Raw genomic sequence first — 20375 nt, forward strand, 5'->3', positions numbered from 1 at the left:
CAGTGATATATATTTTAGAGCTATATGAAAGCCTCTAATAGAAACAAAGCCTAAAAGGTGAAGGCTTTTTCATTTCAGTAATTCTGAATGGACCTGGCATGAAATTGTTCTTACTGAATTCTGCTTTATTTCGATATCCCTGGCCATGGAAGGGACCTAACTAATACTCCTATGAAATATAAATTTATCACTGTCTTCAACTGTTGATTACATGTTCTTATATTTTCCATTGTCCTATGAAGGAGAATCCCAGAGAGAATTTTCTCCCTGGTTTCATAAATAGTTATCCATCTTGTTTGCTTTAACTTGATAAGCACTGTGAATTTTACAATTTTTCACTTCTTCATACTAATCAGTGGTCCACCTACATCAAGTGTATAGGACATGACAGATACATTTTTTTTGTACTAATCTCACCATTGACTTCAATTTATTAGACATAGCCCCCTATAGCAAGCAAGTATATCAAGACATTCCTTTATGTGCACTAATCTCACTACCAACTCCATCTTGCTGTCTTTTTCATTTTTCCTGTGCCTCATTATTATTACCGATATTTTATTTATTTTACCTTTTGAGTGGTATGCCTCTTTGCAAAGCCTTAAATCATTTTTACAAAAAAAAAAAAAAAGAAAGTGGATCTAAATAATGAATAACTATGTTTCATTCTTCTTTGAATACTCACAAATAGAAATATAAGATTTCTCACATTTCTAACATAGTCACTCACTTACATCAACATGTAATTACTGTTTGGTTCAATGCAATGATCATAATGAACTCTCAACAAAGACAGAGATTTTATGTAGAGTGAACTTTTTTAGTAACAGATACGATTTAAAAAGCTACCAACTTACAGATCAATTAGAATACCAGGGCTCACTTAGATAGTAACCTACATTTCCCTGTCAAGAAACTGATAGTAGCTTTAGATAACTACAAACAAAAATGATGAAAAATGCCGTGTCACGGGAAATGCCAGGACTTACATTTTCTCTTCCTCAGACTCTGCTTATTATCTTGTTTGCAGCTGAGAACTAGGAAACCAATTTTCCTCTTTGACCAGATTGCCTCCTAGCTGTAGAATGCATCACTGCAATGTGTACTTTACCATGTAAACTGTCCACAGATTAAAATTAGGAATATATTATTTTAATCTGGGCCATAGTTATTTAAAATAGATTAAGTTCAAAATTTTCAAAAATAGCTATAATATGCACTTTCAGAGATAACTATAATGTACATGTATAATTAGCATGCAAAATTTTTAAACCATTTCAAACTGTATTAATTCTAGATATGCCTAAAAACAGACCAATATCCTTCTGTAAAATTAGACGACAAAGGATTGGGTGCAATACCTTTTTAAATTAAAAAATTATTTTTATTAAAAATAAAAAGTATTCATAATTTTTAAATTCAGTCAAATTAGCAATTTAGCATCTAAGAAATAAGACCAAGTTTTCTAATTAGTCTGAAGTTAAAAATGGGAGGAGGATCTTTTTTAAGAAACACAGCACAAAACATATGCTAAAAAAGAATCCTTTAGACATATCCCTATGGTATCTGGTTCAACATTGTTTGAATAAGTTCAGAAACAAAGGGGAAAAAAATTAAGCCAATACCATAAGAATTGGGTTTCTGTTGGTTAAGACACTGAAACTTTTGTTGAACAGGTGATATCTGCGTTGAAGGGATGAAAAGGGCAGTCTAGAGAGTGGAACCATGGGCACAGGCAAAGAGGATTACAAATGTTCTCAGAGGAAAAGGGGAATGAATGGATGTGGCTGTGGGGATGGTAGAAGGTAAAAGATTTCACAGTTTTTCACAAAAACTAGTCATCTACTACAAGTAATTGGGCAGGATTGAATAAAAGGTTTACAGAAAATAATGAAGGAGGTCTGGAATACTTTTTAAGGGGAATCAGAGAAGAAGACCACAACAAGTAAAATAATTGACTGGAGTTCATAGATTCATATATATATAATATATATATATAAATATATATTTTTTTCCATCACTGTAGTATTAAGTTCTTTCAACTGGACAGCCACAATTAAAAGATTGCCTTTGTTTTAAAGATTAGAAAAGTGACCATGTCCATTGCAGACCTTCTTATGTATGTAAAAATATTCAAATTCACGTAATTTCATGGCATACATTCTACATTTTATCATATTTTACATTACAGTATCTCAAGATCATTTCAGAATGTAAAAAAGAGCTGAGTGAAATGAGGACAAAATTGTAAATCTAAAAATTTGGTGTTCATATATTCAACTTTGAGAATTTACATTTATTTGTAAAATTATACTTGCAATTTATTCTTTTATCTTTATATCTTAACTAAGATTAATATTTTGTTGGGATAATTATCCTAGACAGTAACTAAAGCTTAAAATACATTAATCAACATAATAGCAGCGACCACTTGCTGAGGATTTAGCTTATACCATTTTAAATTAGGTGTTTGACAGACATCATCTCATTTAATCCCACAGCTTCAAAAAGTACAATCCCTGTTTTACATATAAGAAAATGGATGCTTAGTTAGGCTAAATCATTTGCCTGAAGCTACTCTGCTAATGGCAGAATGAACATAGAGCCCAAGAACTTCAAAATCTTTGCTCTTTCCATCAAACTACACTGCCTATTTTCTCTTTACACAGGCCTAAAAAGCTATTCAATTATCAGTGAAAACTTTTTCCACTTAAAAAAATTTGGATTACATGATAATATTAACTTATAAAATATATCAAGTTTAATGTATACCTAGTGCATCAGCAAAAATTTCAAAACATTAACTCACTTAACATAAAATAATAGAAGGATAGTCATATAATACCACTTTTTGAAACATTTTTAAATGACAAAGAGTGTTTAAAGCATGTGGTAAGACAGATTTGGGGCATTAATGGTAGATACATCCCCATGCTACTAAAAATCCTAAAATTCACAATTCACCTGTAATAATACTGTTACTCATAAAGTGAAGGATCAGTTAACAACACAGGACTTACCACATATACAAAGTCAAGTAGGAGAAAGAAAACCACATTGAGATGAGGCTGCTAGGCTGACTGGCTGGCTGACTATGGTAGACTGAATTGTGTACCCCAGTTTGGACATGTTCTTGGTCACGGTTTGCATTCTGATGGGTGTGGACCCACTATAAATAAGATCTTATCAAGATGTTACTTCACATACGGTGTGGCCCAAGTGAATCAGGTTGGGCTTTAATTAGGACAACTGGAATCCTTTATAAACAGAATGAAAGTCAGATGGAGAAAGAAGCCGGTTTTTTATCAAAAAGGGATGTTGGCGAGGCGGGGCAAGATGGCAGACTGGTGAGCTGTATGTTTTACTTACTCCTCCAGGAAAGTAGGTAGAAAGCCAGGAACTGCGTGGACTGGACACCACAGAGCAATCTGACTTTGGGCATACTTCATACAACACTTATGAAAACGTGGAACTGCTGAGATCAGCGAAATCTGTAAGTTTTTGCGGCCAGGGGACCCGCGCCCCTCCCTGCCAGGCTGAGTCCCGTGGGAGGAGGGGCTGTCAGCTCCGGGAAGGAGAAGGGAGAACTGCAGTGGCAGCCCTTATCGGAAACTCATTCTGCTGATCCAAACTCCAACCATAGATAGACGGAGACCAGACACCAGAGAATCTGAGAACAGCCAGCCCAGCAGAGAGGAGACAGGCATAGAAAAAAAACAACATGAAAAACTCCAAAATAAAAGCGGAGGATTTTTGGAGTTCTGGTGAACATAGAAGGGGGAAGGGCAGAGCTCAGGCCCGAGCTCAGGCCCAGAGGCGCATATGCAAATACCGAAGAAAAGCTGATCTCTCTGCCCTGTGGACCTTTCCTTAATGGCCCTGGTTGCTTTGTCTCTTAGCATTTCAATAACCCATTAGATCTCTGAGGAGGGTCCTTTTTTTTTTTTTTTTTTTTTTTTTTTTTTTTTAATTCCTTTTTTCTTTTTCTAAAACAATTACTCTAAGAAGCCCAATACAGAAAGCTTCAAAGACCTGCAATTTGGGCCGGTCAAGTCAAGAGCAGAACTACGAGAGCTCTGAGACAAAACGCAATAATCCAGTGGCTGAGAAAATTCACTAAACACCACAACTTCCAAAGAAAAGGGGGGTGTCCGCTCACAGCCATCATCCTGGTGGACAGGAAACACTCCTGCCCATCACAAGCCCCATAGCCCAGAACTGCCCCAGACAACCCAGTGTGACGGAAGTGCTTCAAATAACAGGCACACACCACAAAACTGGGCGTGGACATTAGCCTTCCCTGCAACCTCAGCTGATTGTCCCAGAGTTGGGAAGGTAGAGCAGTGTGAATTAACAAAGCCCCATTCAGCCATCATTTCAGCAGACTGCGAGCCTCCCTACACAGCCCAGCAGCCCAGAACTGCCCTGGGGGGACGGCACTCACCTGTGACATAGCACAGTCATCCCTCAACAGAGGACCAGGGGGTGCACGGCCTGGAAGAGGGGCCCACTTGCAAGTCTCAGGAGCCATACGCCAATACCAAGGACTTGTGGGTCAGTGGCAGAGACAAACTGTGGCAGGACTGAACTGAAGGATTAGACTACCGCAGCAGCCTTAAAACTCTAGGATCACCAGGGAGATCTGATTGTTAGAGCCACCCCCCCCTCCCTGACTGGCCAGAAACACGCCCCATATACAGGGCAGGCAACACCAACTAAACACGCAAGCTTGGTACACGAATTGGACCCCACAAGACTCACTCCCCCACTCACCAAAAAGGCTAAGCAGGGGAGAACTGGCTTGTGGAGAACAGGTGGCTCGGGGACGCCACCTGCTGGTTAGTTAGAGAAAGTGTACTCCACGAAGCTGTAGATCTGATAAATTAGTGATAAGGACTTCAATTGGTCTACAAATCCTAAAAGAACCCTATCAAGTTCAGCAAATGCCACGAGGCCAAAAACAACAGAAAATTATAAAGCATATGAAAAAAACAGATGATATGGATAACCCAAGCCCAAGCACCCAAATCAAAAGACCAGAAGAGACACAGCACCTAGAGCAGCTACTCAAAGAACTAAAGATGAACAATGAGACCATAGTACGGGAGACAAAGGAAATCAAGAAGACCCTAGAAGAGCATAAAGAAGACATTGCAAGACTAAATAAAAAAATGGATGATCTTATGGAATTTAAAGAAACTGTTGACCAAATTAAAAAGATTCTGGACACTCATAGTACAAGACTAGAGGAAGTTGAACAACGAATCAGTGACCTCGAAGATGACAGAATGGAAAATGAAAGAATGGGGAAAAAAATTGAAAAAATCGAAATGGACCTCAGGGATATGATAGATAATATGAAACATCCAAATATAAGACTCATTGGTGTCCCAGAAGGGGAAGAAAAGGGTAAACGTCTAGGAAGAGTATTCAAAGAAATTGTTGGGGAAAACTTCCCAAATCTTCTAAACAACATAAATACACAAATCACAAATGCTCAGCGAACCCCAAATAGAATAAATCCAAATAAACCCACTCTGAGACATATACTGATCACACTGTCAAACACAGAAGAGAAGGAGCAAGTTCTGAAAGCAGCAAGAGAAAAGCAATTCACCACATACAAAGGAAACAGCATAAGACTAAGTAGTGACTACTCAGCAGCCACCATGGAGGTGAGAAGGCAGTGGCACGATATATTTAAAATTCTGAGTGAGAAAAATTTCCAGCGAAGAATACTTTATCCAGCAAAGCTCTCCTTCAAATTTGAGGGAGAGCTTAAATTTTTCACAGACAAACAAATGCTGAGAAAATTTGCTAACAAGAGACCTGCCCTACTGGAGATACTAAAGGGAGCCCTACAGACAGAGAAACAAAGACAGGACAGAGAGACTTGGAGAAAGGTTCAGTACTAAAGAGATTCGGTATGGGTACAATAAAGGATATTAATAGACAGAGGGGAAAAATATGACAAACATAAACCAAAGGATAAGATGGCTGATTCAAGAAATGCCTTCACGGTTATAACGTTGAATGTAAATGGATTAAACTCCACAATTAAAAGATATAGATTTGCAGAATGGATCAAAAAAAATGAACCATCAATATGTTGCATACAAGAGACTCATCTTAGACACAGGGACACAAAGAAACTGAAAGTGAAAGGATGGAAAAAAATATTTCATGCAAGCTACAGCCAAAAGAAAGCAGGTGTAGCAATATTAATCTCAGATAAAATAGACTTTAAATGCAGGGATGTTTTGAGAGACAAAGAAGGCCACTACATACTAATAAAAGGGGCAATTCAGCAAGAAGAAATAACAATCGTAAATGTCTATGCACCCAATCAAGGTGCCACAAAATACATGAGAGAAACACTGGCAAAACTAAAGGAAGCAATTGATGCTTCCACAATAATTGTGGGAGACTTCAACACATCACTCTCTCCTATAGATAGATCAACCAGACAGAAGACCAATAAGGAAATTGAAAACCTAAACAATCTGATAAATGAATTAGATTTAACAGACATATACAGGACATTACATCCCAAATCACCAGGATACACATACTTTTCTAGTGCTCATGGAACTTTCTCCAGAATAGATCATATGCTGGGACATAAAACAAGCCTCAATAAATTTAAAAAGATTGAAATTATTCAAAGCACATTCTCTGACCACAATGGAATACAATTAGAAGTCAATAACCATCAGAGACTTAGAACATTCACAAATACCTGGAGGTTAAACAACACACTCCTAAACAATCAGTGGGTTAAAGAAGAAATAGCAAGAGAAATTGCTAAATATATAGAGACGAATGAAAATGAGAACACAACATACCAAAACCTATGGGATGCAGCAAAAGCAGTGCTCAGGGGGAAATTTATAGCACTAAACGCATATATTAAAAAGGAAGAAAGAGCCAAAATCAAAGAACTAATGGATCAACTGAAGAAGCTAGAAAATGAACAGCAAACCAATCCTAAACCAAGTACAAGAAAAGAAATAACAAGGATTAAAGCAGAAATAAATGACATAGAGAACAAAAAAACAATAGACAGGATAAATATCACCAAAAGTTGGTTCTTTGAGAAGATCAACAAGATTGACAAGCCCCTAGCTGGACTGACAAAATCAAAAAGAGAGAAGACCCATATAAACAAAATAATGAATGAAAAAGGTGACATAACTGCAGATCCTGAAGAAATTAAAAAAATTATAAGAGGATACTATGAACAACTGTATGGCAACAAACTGGATAATGTAGAGGAAATGGACAATTTCCTGGAAACATATGAACAACCTAGACTGACCAGAGAAGAAATAGAAGACCTCAACCAACCCATCACAAGCAAAGAGATCCAATCAGTCATCAAAAATCTTCCCACAAATAAATGCCCAGGGCCAGATGGCTTCACAGGGGAATTCTACCAAACTTTCCAGAAAGAACTGACACCAATCTTACTCAGTCTTTCAAAACATTGAAGAAAATGGAACACTACCTAACTCATTCTATGAAGCTAACATCAATCTAATACCAAAACCAGGCAAAGATGCTACAAAAAAGGAAAACTACCGGCCAATCTCCCTAATGAATATAGATGCAAAAATCCTCAACAAAATACTTGCAAATGGAATCCAAAGACACATTAAAAAGTCATACACCATGACCAAGTGGGGTTCATTCCAGGCATGCAAGGATGGTTCAACGTAAGAAAATCAATCAATGTATTACAACACATTAACAAGTCAAAAGGAAAAAATCAATTGATCATCTCAATAGATGCTGAAAAAGCATTTGACAAAATCCAACATCCGTTTTTGATAAAAACACTTCAAAAGGTAGGAATTGAAGGAAACTTCCTCAACATGATAAAGAGCATATGTGAAAAGCCCACAGCCAGCATAGTACTCAATGGTGAGAGACTGAAAGCCTTCCCTCTAAGATCAGGAACAAGACAAGGATGCCCGCTGTCACCACTGTTATTCAACATTGTGCTGGAAGTGCTAGCCAGGGCAATCCGGCAAGACAAAGAAATAAAAGGCATCCAAATTGGAAAAGAAGAAGTAAAACTGTCATTGTTTGCAGATGATGTGATCTTATATCTAGACAACCGGCAAGACAAAGAAATAAAAGGCATCCAAATTGGAAAAGAAGAAGTAAAACTGTCATTGTTTGCAGATGATGTGATCTTATATCTAGAAAACCCTGAGAAATCGACGATACAGCTAGTAGAGCTAATAAACAAATTTAGCAAAGTAGCGGGATACAAGGTTAATGCACATAAGTCAGTAATGTTTCTATATGCTAGAAATGCACAAACTGAAGAGACACTCAAGAAAAAAGTACCATTTTCAATAGCAACTAAAAAAATCAAGTACCTAGGAATAAACTTAACCAAAGATGTAAAAGACCTATAGAAAGAAAACTACATAACTCTACTAAAAGAAATAGAAGGGGACCTTAAAAGATGGAAAAATGTTCCATGTTCATGGATAGGAAGACTAAATGTCATTAAGATGTCAATTCTACCCAAAATCATCTACAGATTCAATGCAATCCCAATCAAAATTCCAACAACCTACTTTGTAGACTTGGAAAAGCTAGTTATCAAATTTATTTGGAAAGGGAAGATGCCTCGAATTGCTAAAAACACTCTAAAAAAGAAAAACGAAGTGGGAGGACTTACACTCCCTGACTTTGAAGCTTATTATAAAGCCACAGTTGCCAAAACAGCATGGTACTGGCACAAAGATAGACATATAGATCAATGGAATCGAATTGAGAATTCGGAGATAGACCCTCAGATCTATGGCCAACTGATCTTTGATAAGGCCCCCAAAGTCACTGAAGTGAGTCATAATGGTCTTTTCAACAAATGGGGCTGGGAGAGTTGGATATCCATATCCAAAAGAATGAAAGAGGACCCCTACCTCACCCCCTACACAAAAATTAACTCAAAATGGACCAAAGATCTCAATATAAAAGAAAGTACCATAAAACTCCTAGAAGATAATGTAGGAAAACATCTTCAAGACCTTGTATTAGGCGGCCACTTCGTAGACTTTACACCCAAAGCACAAGCAACAAAAGAGAAAATAGATAAATGGGAACTCCTCAAGCTTAGAAGTTTCTGCACCTCAAAGGAATTTCTCAAAAAGGTAAAGAGGCAGCCAACTCAATGGGAAAAAATTTTTGGAAACCATGTATCTGACAAAAGACTGATATCTTGCATATATAAAGAAATCCTACAACTCAATGACAATAGCACAGTCGGCCCAATTATAAAATGGGCAAAAGATATGAAAAGACAGTTCTCTGAAGAGGAAATACAAATGGCCAAGAAACACATGAAAAAATGTTCAGCTTCACTAGCTATTAGAGAGATGCAAATTAAGACCACAATGAGATACCATCTAACACCGGTTAGAATGGCTGCCATTAAACAAACAGGAAACTACAAATGCTGGAGGGGATGTGGAGAAATTGGAACTCTTATTCATTGTTGGTGGGACTGTATAATGGTTCAGCCACTCTGGAAGTCAGTCTGGCAGTTCCTTAGAAAACTAGATATAGAGTTACCATTCGATCCAGCGATTGCACTTCTCGGTTTATACCCGGAAGGTCGGAAAGCAGTGATACGAACAGATATCTGCACGCCAATGTTCATAGCAGCATTATTCACAATTGCCAAGAGATGGAAACAACCCAAATGTCCTTCAACAGATGAGTGGATAAATAAAATGTGGTATATACACACGATGGAATACTACGTGGCAGTAAGAAGGAACGATTTGGTGAAACATATGACAACATGGATGAACCTTGAAGACATAATGCTGAGCGAAATAAGCCAGGCACAAAAAGAGAAATATTATATGCTACCACTAATGTGAACTTTGAAAAATGTAAAACAAATGGTGTATAATGTAGAATGTAGGGGAACTAGCAATAGAGAGCAATTAAGGAAGGGGGAACAATAATCCAAGAAGAACAGATAAGCTATTTAACGTTCTGGGGATGCCCAGGAATGACTATGGTCTGTTAATTTCTGATGGATATAGTAGGAGCAAGTTCACAGAAATGTTGCTATATTAGGTAACTTTCTTGGGGTAAAGTAGGAACATGTTGGAAGTTTAGCAGTTATCTTAGGTTAGTTGTCTTTTTCTTACTCCCTTGTTATGGTCTCTTTGAAATGTTCTTTTATTGTATGTTTGTTTTCTTTTTAACTTTTTTTTTCATACAGTTGATTTAAAAAAGAAGGGAAAGTTAAAAAAAAAAAAAAAAGAAAGAAAAACAAGGAAAAAAAAAAGATGTAGTGCCCCCTTGAGGAGCCTGTGAAGAATGCAGGGGTATTCGCCTACCCCACCTCCATGGTTGCTAACATGACCACAGACATAGGGGACTGGTGGTTTGACGGATTGAGCCCTCTACCACAGGTTTTACCCTTGGGAAGACGGTTGCTGCAAAGGAGAGGCTAGGCCTCCCTATGGTTGTGCCTAAGAGCCTCCTCCCGAATGCCTCTTTGTTGCTCAGATGTGGCCCTGTCTCTCTAGCTAAGCCAACTTGAAAGGTGAAATCACTGCCCTCCCCCCTACGTGGGATCAGACACCCAGGGGAGTGAATCTCCCTGGCAACGTGGAATACGACTCCCGGGGAGGAATGTAGACCTGGCATCGTGGGACGGAGAACATCTTCTTGACCAAAAGGGGGATGTGAAAGGAAATGAAATAAGCTTCAGTGGCAGAGAGATTCCAAAAGGAGCCGAGAGGTCACTCTGGTGGGCACTCTTATGCACACTTTAGACAACCCTTTTTAGGTTCCAGAGAATTGGGGTAGCTGGTGGTGGATACCTGAAACTATCAAACTACAACCCAGAACCCATGAATCTCGAAGACAGGTGTATAAAAATGTAGCTTATGAGGGGTGACAATGGGATTGGGAAAGCCATAAGGACCACACTCCACTTTGTCTAGTTTATGGATGGATGAGTAGAAAAATAGGGGAAGGAAACAAACAGACAAAGGTACCCAGTGTTCTTTTTTACTTCAATTGCTCTTTTTCACTCTAATTATTATTCTTTTTATTTATGTGTGTGTGCTAATGAAGGTGCCAGGGATTGATTTGGGTGATGAATGTACCACTATGTAATGGTACTGTAAACAATCGAAAGTACGATTTGTTTTGTATGACTGCGTGGTATGTGAATATATCTCAATAAAATGAAGATTAAAAAAAAAAAAAAAAAAGAAGCCACAGGAAGAAGCCAGAAGCTGGAAATCAGTGGAACCCAGAAGAGTAAAGAGAAGATGCTGCCATGTGCATTGCCATGTTCTAGAAAAGCCAAGGAACTCCAAGGATTGCCCTTGGCCAGAAGATACTGATCCTGGGAGGAAGCAAGCCTTCTAGCCTCTGAAATCATGAGCCAATAAATTCCTATTGTTAAGCCAGCCCACTGTATGGTATTTGTTTTAGCAGCTAGGAAACTAAAACAGTGACCAAGTCCCACTTCCCAAAATAAAAATCTCAACTCAATGCTGCATGTAAGATTCAAATTCATGCTCCAACAAAAATGATATACTGTTAATATAAGAATCTTCAGTGTTACTTGTGAATTAATGGAAAGACAAGGACAAATGGCAAATTTGGCAATCTCAATAATCTATCATACTAAGAATATAAAAAAAGATTATAATTAGTTCATCAAACCTAATACACTGTCTATCACTAGCACCAAAAACAGTTTATCTATATAAGGGCTGTATGCTTTTTTCCTATACACATAAAAATCTCTCCTTAACAAGCTAATACATGCTTCAATTATGTATATATCCAAACTGAATCACAAAGCCACTTACATCTGACTTTTCAGGAGAGGATGAGGATGTAGCCTCAAAGAGCATATTCAACATTATTTTCTTTTTTGAATAAAAACATTTTTAATACAAATTATCAAAATGGTATAAATTGCTTATGTTTTCCAAAAGGTTGAATAGTTATAAAAAATTAAGATCATGACTGATCCAGCCTTTTTAATCCTAATAAAGTCTGTTGAGTGAATAGTTGAGAAGTACAGAAACTAGCATACAAAAAATACTGAGTAAAGATAGAGATCAATTGCATTTATATCATAAATTAGTATCTATTAAATAATCTATTACATAATACTTAACACTAATAAGTTAATATTTTGAATAGAGATAAATTCTTAAAAATTCATAAATATTAATAAAAAATATCAGCTTTAAAATGTTAACACAGTTTACTACCTGACAGGATAAGTTCACTTATAATTAATTAAAAAAAATTCTCCTTGAAATTATTAAGTGTTTACAGATCTTACTATTATAAAGTGTTAAAAAAAAATGGTGGGGTGATGGTAAATGAAAAATTTTGGGTCAATAAAAGCAAAAGATGACATATTGTTATGAAAGATACAGGTAGATGACTTATCTATTATATCTTGACATTCTATTGCTGTACCAATTGAACACATGTAAAATAAAATATTAGTACTTATATTATACTCATAACTTTTTTTTCTGGAGTTTCATTCAAAAGCAGGTCCTCAAACAGTATTTCACAACGATCAGCAACTGTGTTCAATATATCTCTCTTTATTGCCTATGGGGGTAAAAACAGACACGAAACAAAGTAGTTTAAGTGATTTATGTTATCTTATTTAAAACCACACAATTTGCTAATATTCCCAGTACAGTCATGCTCTCTCCTAAATAAATGGGATGTCTAAAATAAACGATACACTACTCCTTTTTAATTTCTATTTACTTAGTGTGCTTATTAAGAATTAGTTTAGTGGCACATTTGACTAGTCCTCATTTATATAGTAAATTAAATCCAAATGAATGAATGAGATTTTGAATATCAACAAGTAATGCCAGTATCCTAAATTAGGAAATGTTTAACTATGACAAAAGTGCCATTTTTAAAAATTTATGGATTTTACAGAGTATAGAACACAACCTAATAACTCTTCCTATAATAGTTATCTTGTTATTTAAAGCATTCAATTTCCCTCAGAAGAAAGGATTTCAAATGTATTAATACGTCACAACTGTAGAGCCCTTAATAGACCTGGTATAATCATCAAGTCTATATCTATATGTAGATATTCTACCTGTAAAAAACTTGGAACCAATTACATGGTATATCTGAATTACCCATCAGTTGGGCATTTATCAGATAAAGTGAAACTAATAATTTTAAAATATGAGATTGAAAACCAAGATAAAATTTTAGGATTTTTGAATAGTTATGTTAAAATGCTTCTGCTTTTTCATATGCCAGCTTTTACTTTTTTACCTGCACAGCCTCTTTAACCTTAGGTTTACTGCTATTAACATAAGCTCTGCATTTCACGGCACCCTTAAGGTTTACAGAACCACTGCAGATCTGAACTGTGGCTGTGGACCTGTGATCTGAATTCAGGAGCTGAAAGACAAAATTTATTTAAGTTCTAATGGTCAATAATTATTAATTATATGAAATACATAAACATTCCATAAGCTGTTTTATGGGAGATAGGGGAATTTGGGGCTGAGCCAAGTGTTTGAAAATATTCCCCATAATTATTAAAAGGCCTTCATATTTCTTTCATAAGTCATATATTATTTTCTGAGCCTGAAATTAAACAGAACTTCAGCTAAAAATTTTCTAACATGATAAAATACCAATATTCATTCATTTACTAAAACTATATAATTGGCAGATTACCTAAATAACCATTGTGAAGATGAAAGGATGTATAAAGAAAACAATGTAGTAGGAGATATAAAGCATGCAATATAAGATATGCACAAAAATAGCTGCAATAAAAACAGGATGTGATAAATTTGGTAAAAGTACATGAATGTCTATACATGACACTTATTTATTTATACATTTTCAACTTCTGACTTTCATAGATTAAAAATAGAGGGCGGGGCAAGATGGCAGACTGGTGAGCTGTATGTTTTAGTTACTCCTCCAGGAAAGTAGGTAAAAAGCCAGGAACTGCGTAGACTGGACACCACAGAGCAATCTGTCTTTGGGCATACTTCATACAACACTCATGAAAACGTGGAACTGCTGAGATCAGCGAAATCTGTAAGTTTTTGCGGCCAGGGGACCCGCGCCCCTCCCTGCCAGGCTCAGTCCCGGGGGAGGAGGGGCTGTCAGCTCCGGGAAGGAGAAGGGAGAATTGCAGTGGCTGCTCTTATCGGAAACTCATTCTACTAATTCAAACTCCAACCATAGATAGACTGAGACCAGACACCAGAGACTCTGAGAGCAGCCAGCCCAGCAGAGAGGAGACATAGAAAAAAAACAACACGAAAAACTCCAAAATAAAAGCAGAGGATTTTTCGAGTTCTGGTGAACACAGAAAGGGGAAGGGCGGAGATCAGGCCTCGAGGCGCATATGCAAATCCCGAAGCAAAGCTGATCTCTCTGCCCTGTGCATCTTTCCTTAATGGCCCTGGTTGCTTTGTCTATTAGCATTTCAATAACCCATTAGATCTCCGAGGAGGGCCGTTTTTTTTTTTTTTTTTTTTTTTTTTTTAAAATCCTTTTTGCTTTTTCTAAAACAATTACTCTAAGAAGCTCAATACAGAAAGCTTCAAAGAATTGAAATTTGGGCACGTCAAGTCAAGAGCAGAACTAAGAGAGCTCTGAGACAAAAGGCAATATTCCAGTGGCTGAGAAAATTCACTAAACAACACAACTTCCCAAGAAAAGGGGGGTGTCCGCTCACAGCCACCATCCTGGTGGACAGGAAACACTCCTGCCCATCGCCAGCCCCATAGCCCAGAGCTGCCCCAGACAACCCAGTGTGACGGAAGTGCTTCAAATAACAGGCACACACCACAAAACTGGGCGTGGACATTAGCCTTCCCTGCAACCTCAGCTGAAGGTCCCAGAGCTGGGAAGGTGGAGCAGTGTGAATTAACAAAGCCCCATTCAGCCATCATTTGAGCAGACTGGGAGCCTCCCTACACAGCCCAGCAGCCCAGAACTGCCCTGGGGGGACGGCACTCACCTGTGACATAGCACAGTCATCCCTCAACAGAGGACCCGGGGTGCACAGCCTGGAAGAGGGGCCCACTTGCAAGTCTCAGGAGCCATACGCCAATACCAAAGACTTGTGGGTCAGTGGCAGAGACAAACTGTGGCAGGACTGAACTGAAGGATTAGACTATTGCAGCAGCTTTAAAACTCTAGGATCATCAGGGAGATTTGATTGTTAGGGCCACCCCCCCTCCCCGACTGCCCAGAAACACGCCCCACATACAGGGCAGGCAACACCAACTACACACGCAAGCTTGGTACACCAATTGGGCCCCGCAAGACTCACTCCCCCACTCACCAAAAAGGCTAAGCAGGGGAGATCTGGCTTGTGGAGAACAGGTGGCTCGTGGACGCCACCTGCTGGTTAGTTAGAGAAAGTGTACTCCACGAAGCTGTAGATCTGATAAATTAGAGATAAGGACTTCAACTGGTCTACAAACCCTAAAAGAACCCTATCAAGTTCAGCAAATGCCACGAGGCCAAAAACAACAGAAAATTATAAAGCATATGAAAAAACCAGACGATATGGATAACCCAAGCCCAAGCACCCAAATCAAAAGACCAGAAGAGACACACCACCTAGAGCAGCTACTCAAAGAACTAAAGATGAACAATGAGACCCTAGTACGGGATATGAAGGAAATCAAGAAGACCCTAGAAGAGCATAAAGAAGGCATTGCAAGACTAAATAAAAAAATGGATGATCTTATGGAAATTAAAGAAACTGTTGACCAAATTAAAAAGATTCTGGACACTCATAGTACAAGACTAGAGGAAGTTGAACAACGAATCAGTGACCTGGAAGATGACAGAATGGAAAATGAAAGCATAAAAGAAAGAATGGGGAAAAAAATTGAAAAACTCGAAATGGACCTCAGGGATATGATAGATAATATGAAACGTCCGAATATAAGACTCATTGGTGTCCCAGAAGGGGAAGAAAAGGGTAAAGGTCTAGGAAGAGTATTCAAAGAAATTGTTGGGGAAAACTTCCCAAATCTTCTAAACAACATAAATACACAAATCATAAATGCTCAGCGAACTCCAAATAGAATAAATCCAAAAAAACCCACTCCGAGACATATACTGATCACACTGTCAAACATAGAAGAGAAGGAGCAAGTTCTGAAAGCAGCAAGAGAAAAGCAATTCACCACATACAAAGGAAACAGCATAAGACTAAGTAGTGACTACTCAGCAGCCACCATGGAGGCAAGAAGGCAGTGGCACGATATATTTAAAATTCTGAGTGAGAGGAATTTCCAGCCAAGAATACTTTATCCAGCAAAGCTCTCCTTCAAATTTGAGGGAGAGCTTAAATTTTTCACAGACAAAGAAATGCTGAGAGAATTTGCTAACAAGAGACCTGCCCTACTGGAGATACTAAAGGGAGCCCTACAGACAGAGAAACAAAGACAGGACACAGAGACCTGGAGAAAGGTTCAGTACTAAAGAGATTCGGTATGGGTACAATAAAGGATATTAATAGAGAGAGGGAAAAATATGGCAAACATAATCCAAAGGATAAGATGGCTGATTCAAGAAATGCCTTCACGGTTTTAACGTTGAATGTAAATGGATTAAACTCCCCAATTAAAAGATATAGATTCGCAGAATGGATCAAAAAAAATGAACCATCAATATGTTGCATACAAGAGACTCATCTTAGACACAGGGACACAAAGAAACTGAAAGTGAAAGGATGGAAAAAAATATTTCATGCAAGCTACAGCCAAAAGAAAGCAGGTGTAGCAATATTAATCTCAGATAAAATAGACTTCAAATGCAGGGATGTTTTGAGAGACAAAGAAGGCCACTACATACTAATAAAAGGGGCAATTCAGCAAGAAGAAATAACAATCGTAAATGTCTATGCACCCAATCAAGGTGCCACAAAATACATGAGAGAAACACTGGCAAAACTAAAGGAAGCAATTGATGCTTCCACAATAATTGTGGGAGACTTCAACACATCACTCTCTCCTATAGATAGATCAACCAGACAGAAGACCAATAAGGAAATTGAAAACCTAAACAATCTGATAAATGAATTAGATTTAACAGACATCTACAGGACATTACATCCCAAATCACCAGGATACACATACTTTTCTAGTGCTCACGGAACATTCTCCAGAATAGATCATATGCTGGGACATAAAACAAGCCTCAATAAATTTAAAAAGATTGAAATTATTCAAAGCACATTCTCTGACCACAATGGAATACAATTAGAAGTCAATAACCATCAGAGACTTAGAAAATTCACAAATACCTGGAGGTTAAACAACACACTCCTAAACAATCAGTGGGTTAAAGAAGAAATAGCAAGAGAAATTGCTAAATATATAGAGACGAATGAAAATGAGAACACAACATACCAAAACCTATGGGATGCAGCAAAAGCAGTGCTAAGGGGGAAATTTATAGCACTAAACGCATATATTAAAAAGGAAGAAAGAGCCAAAATCAAAGAACTAATGGATCAACTGAAGAAGCTAGAAAATGAACAGCAAACCAATCCTAAACCAAGTACAAGAAAAGAAATAACAAGGATTAAAGCAGAAATAAATGACATAGAGAACAAAAAAACAATAGACAGGATAAATATCACCAAAAGTTGGTTCTTTGAGAAGATCAACAAGATTGACAAGCCCCTAGCTAGACTGACAAAATCAAAAAGAGAGAAGACCCATAGAAACAAAATAATGAATGAAAAAGGTGACATAACTGCAGATCCTGAAGAAATTAAAAAAATTATAAGAGGATATTATGAACAACTGTATGGCAACAAACTGGATAATGTAGAAGAAATGGACAATTTCCTGGAAACATATGAACAACCTAGACTGACCAGAGAAGAAATAGAAGACCTCAACCAACCCATCACAAGCAAAGAGATCCAATCAGTCATCAAAAATCTTCCCACAAATAAATGCCCAGGGCCAGATGGCTTCACAGGGGAATTCTACCAAACTTTCCAGAAAGAACTGACACCAATCTTACTCAAACTCTTTCAAAACATTGAAAAAAATGGAACACTACCTAACTCATTTTATGAAGCTAACATCAATCTAATACCAAAACCAGGCAAAGATGCTACAAAAAAGGAAAACTACCGGCCAATCTCCCTAATGAATATAGATGCAAAAATCCTCAACAAAATACTTGCAAATCGAATCCAAAGACACATTAAAAAAATCATACACCATGACCAAGTGGGGTTCATTCCAGGCATGCAAGGATGGTTCAACATAAGAAAAACAATCAATGTATTACAACACATTAAAAACTCGAAAGGGAAAGATCAATTGATCATCTCAATAGATGCTGAAAAAGCATTTGACAAAATCCAACATCCCTTTTTGATAAAAACACTTCAAAAGGTAGGAATTGAAGGAAACTTCCTCAACATGATAAAGAGCATTTATGAAAAACCCACAGCCAGCATAGTACTCAATGGTGAGAGACTGAAAGCCTTCCCTCTAAGATCAGGAACAAGACAAGGATGCCCGCTGTCACCACTGTTATTCAACATTGTGCTGGAAGTGCTAGCCAGGGCAATCCGGCAAGACAAAGAAATAAAAGGCATCCAAATTGGAAAAGAAGAAGTAAAACTGTCATTGTTTGCAGATGATATGATCTTATATCTAGAAAACCCTGAGAAATCGACGATACACCTACTAGAGCTAATAAACAAATTTAGCAAAGTAGCAGGATACAAGATTAATGCACATAAGTCAGTAATGTTTCTATATGCTAGAAATGAACAAACTGAAGAGACACTCAAGAAAAAGATACCATTTTCAATAGCAACTAAAAAAATCAAGTACCTAGGAATACTTAACCAAAGATGTAAAAGACCTATACAAAGAAAACTACATAACTCTACTAAAAGAAATAGAAGGGGACCTTAAAAGATGGAAAAATATTCCATGTTCATGGATAGGAAGGCTAAATGTCATTAAGATGTCAATTCTACCCAAACTCATCTACAGATTCAATGCAATCCCAATCAAAATTCCAACAACCTACTTTGCAGACTTGGAAAAGCTAGTTATCAAATTTATTTGGAAAGGGAAGATGCCTCGAATTGCTAAAGACACTCTAAAAAAGAAAAACGAAGTGGGAGGACTTACACTCCCTGACTTTGAAGCTTATTATAAAGCCACAGTTGCCAAAACAGCATGGTACTGGCACAAAGATAGACATATAGATCAATGGAATCGAATTGAGAATTCAGAGATAGACCCTCAGATCTATGGCCGACTGATCTTTGATAAGGCCCCCAAAGTCACTGAACTGAGCCATAATGGTCTTTTCAACAAATGGGGCTGGGAGAGTTGGATATCCATATCCAAAAGAATGAAAGAGGACCCCTACCTCACCCCCTACACAAAAATTAACTCAAAATGGACCAAAGATCTCAATATAAAAGAAAGTACCATAAAACTCCTAGAAGATAATGTAGGAAAACATCTTCAAGACCTTGTATTAGGAGGCCACTTCCTAGACTTTACACCCAAAGCACAAGCAACAAAAGAGAAAATAGATAAATGGGAACTCCTCAAGCTTAGAAGTTTCTGCACCTCAAAGGAATTTCTCAAAAAGGTAAAGAGGCAGCCAACTCAATGGGAAAAAATTTTTGGAAACCATGTATCTGACAAAAGACTGATATCTTGCATATACAAAGAAATCCTACAACTCAATGACAATAGTACAGACAGCCCAATTATAAAATGGGCAAAAGATATGAAAAGACAGTTCTCTGAAGAGGAAATACAAATGGCCAAGAAACACATGAAAAAATGTTCAGCTTCACTAGCTATTAGAGAGATGCAAATTAAGACCACAATGAGATACCATCTAACACCGATTAGAATGGCTGCCATTAAACAAACAGGAAACTACAAATGCTGGAGGGGATGTGGAGAAATTGGAACTCTTATTCATTGTTGGTGGGACTGTATAATGGTTCAGCCACTCTGGAAGTCAGTCTGGCAGTTCCTTAGAAAACTAGATATAGAGCTACCATTCAATCCAGCGATTGCACTTCTCGGTATATACCCGGAAGATCGGAAAGCAGTGACACGAACAGATATCTGCACGCCAATGTTCATAGCAGCATTATTCACAATTGCCAAGAGATGGAAACAACCCAAATGTCCTTCAACAGATGGATGGATAAATAAAATGTGGTATATACACACGATGGAATACTACGCGGCAGTAAGAAGGAACGATCTGGTGAAACATATGACAACATGGATGAACCTTGAAGACATAATGCTGAGCGAAATAAG

The 20375-nt window shown here is 37.5% G+C and overlaps 1 protein-coding gene across 2 annotated transcripts in view; it reads right to left on the reverse strand.

Moving 5' to 3' along the window:
• ODR4 (odr-4 GPCR localization factor homolog) overlaps positions 1-20375 on the reverse strand; it is a 56771-nt gene that overhangs the window by 13442 nt on the left and 22954 nt on the right. For both annotated transcript variants that reach the window (XR_005215151.1, XM_037825156.1), the window contains exons 10-11: positions 13330-13458; positions 12540-12630 (exon numbers count right to left, since the gene is read on the reverse strand). Coding sequence is in view for 1 of the 2 variants with exons in the window: in XM_037825156.1 (XP_037681084.1) it covers positions 12540-12630; positions 13330-13458 (220 nt within the window). In the remaining variant the exon portion in view is untranslated. The remainder of the gene's footprint in view (positions 1-12539; positions 12631-13329; positions 13459-20375) is intronic.

This window comes from Choloepus didactylus, chromosome 2 (assembly GCF_015220235.1).
Source record: "Choloepus didactylus isolate mChoDid1 chromosome 2, mChoDid1.pri, whole genome shotgun sequence".
Classification (NCBI taxonomy): domain Eukaryota; kingdom Metazoa; phylum Chordata; class Mammalia; order Pilosa; family Megalonychidae; genus Choloepus; species Choloepus didactylus.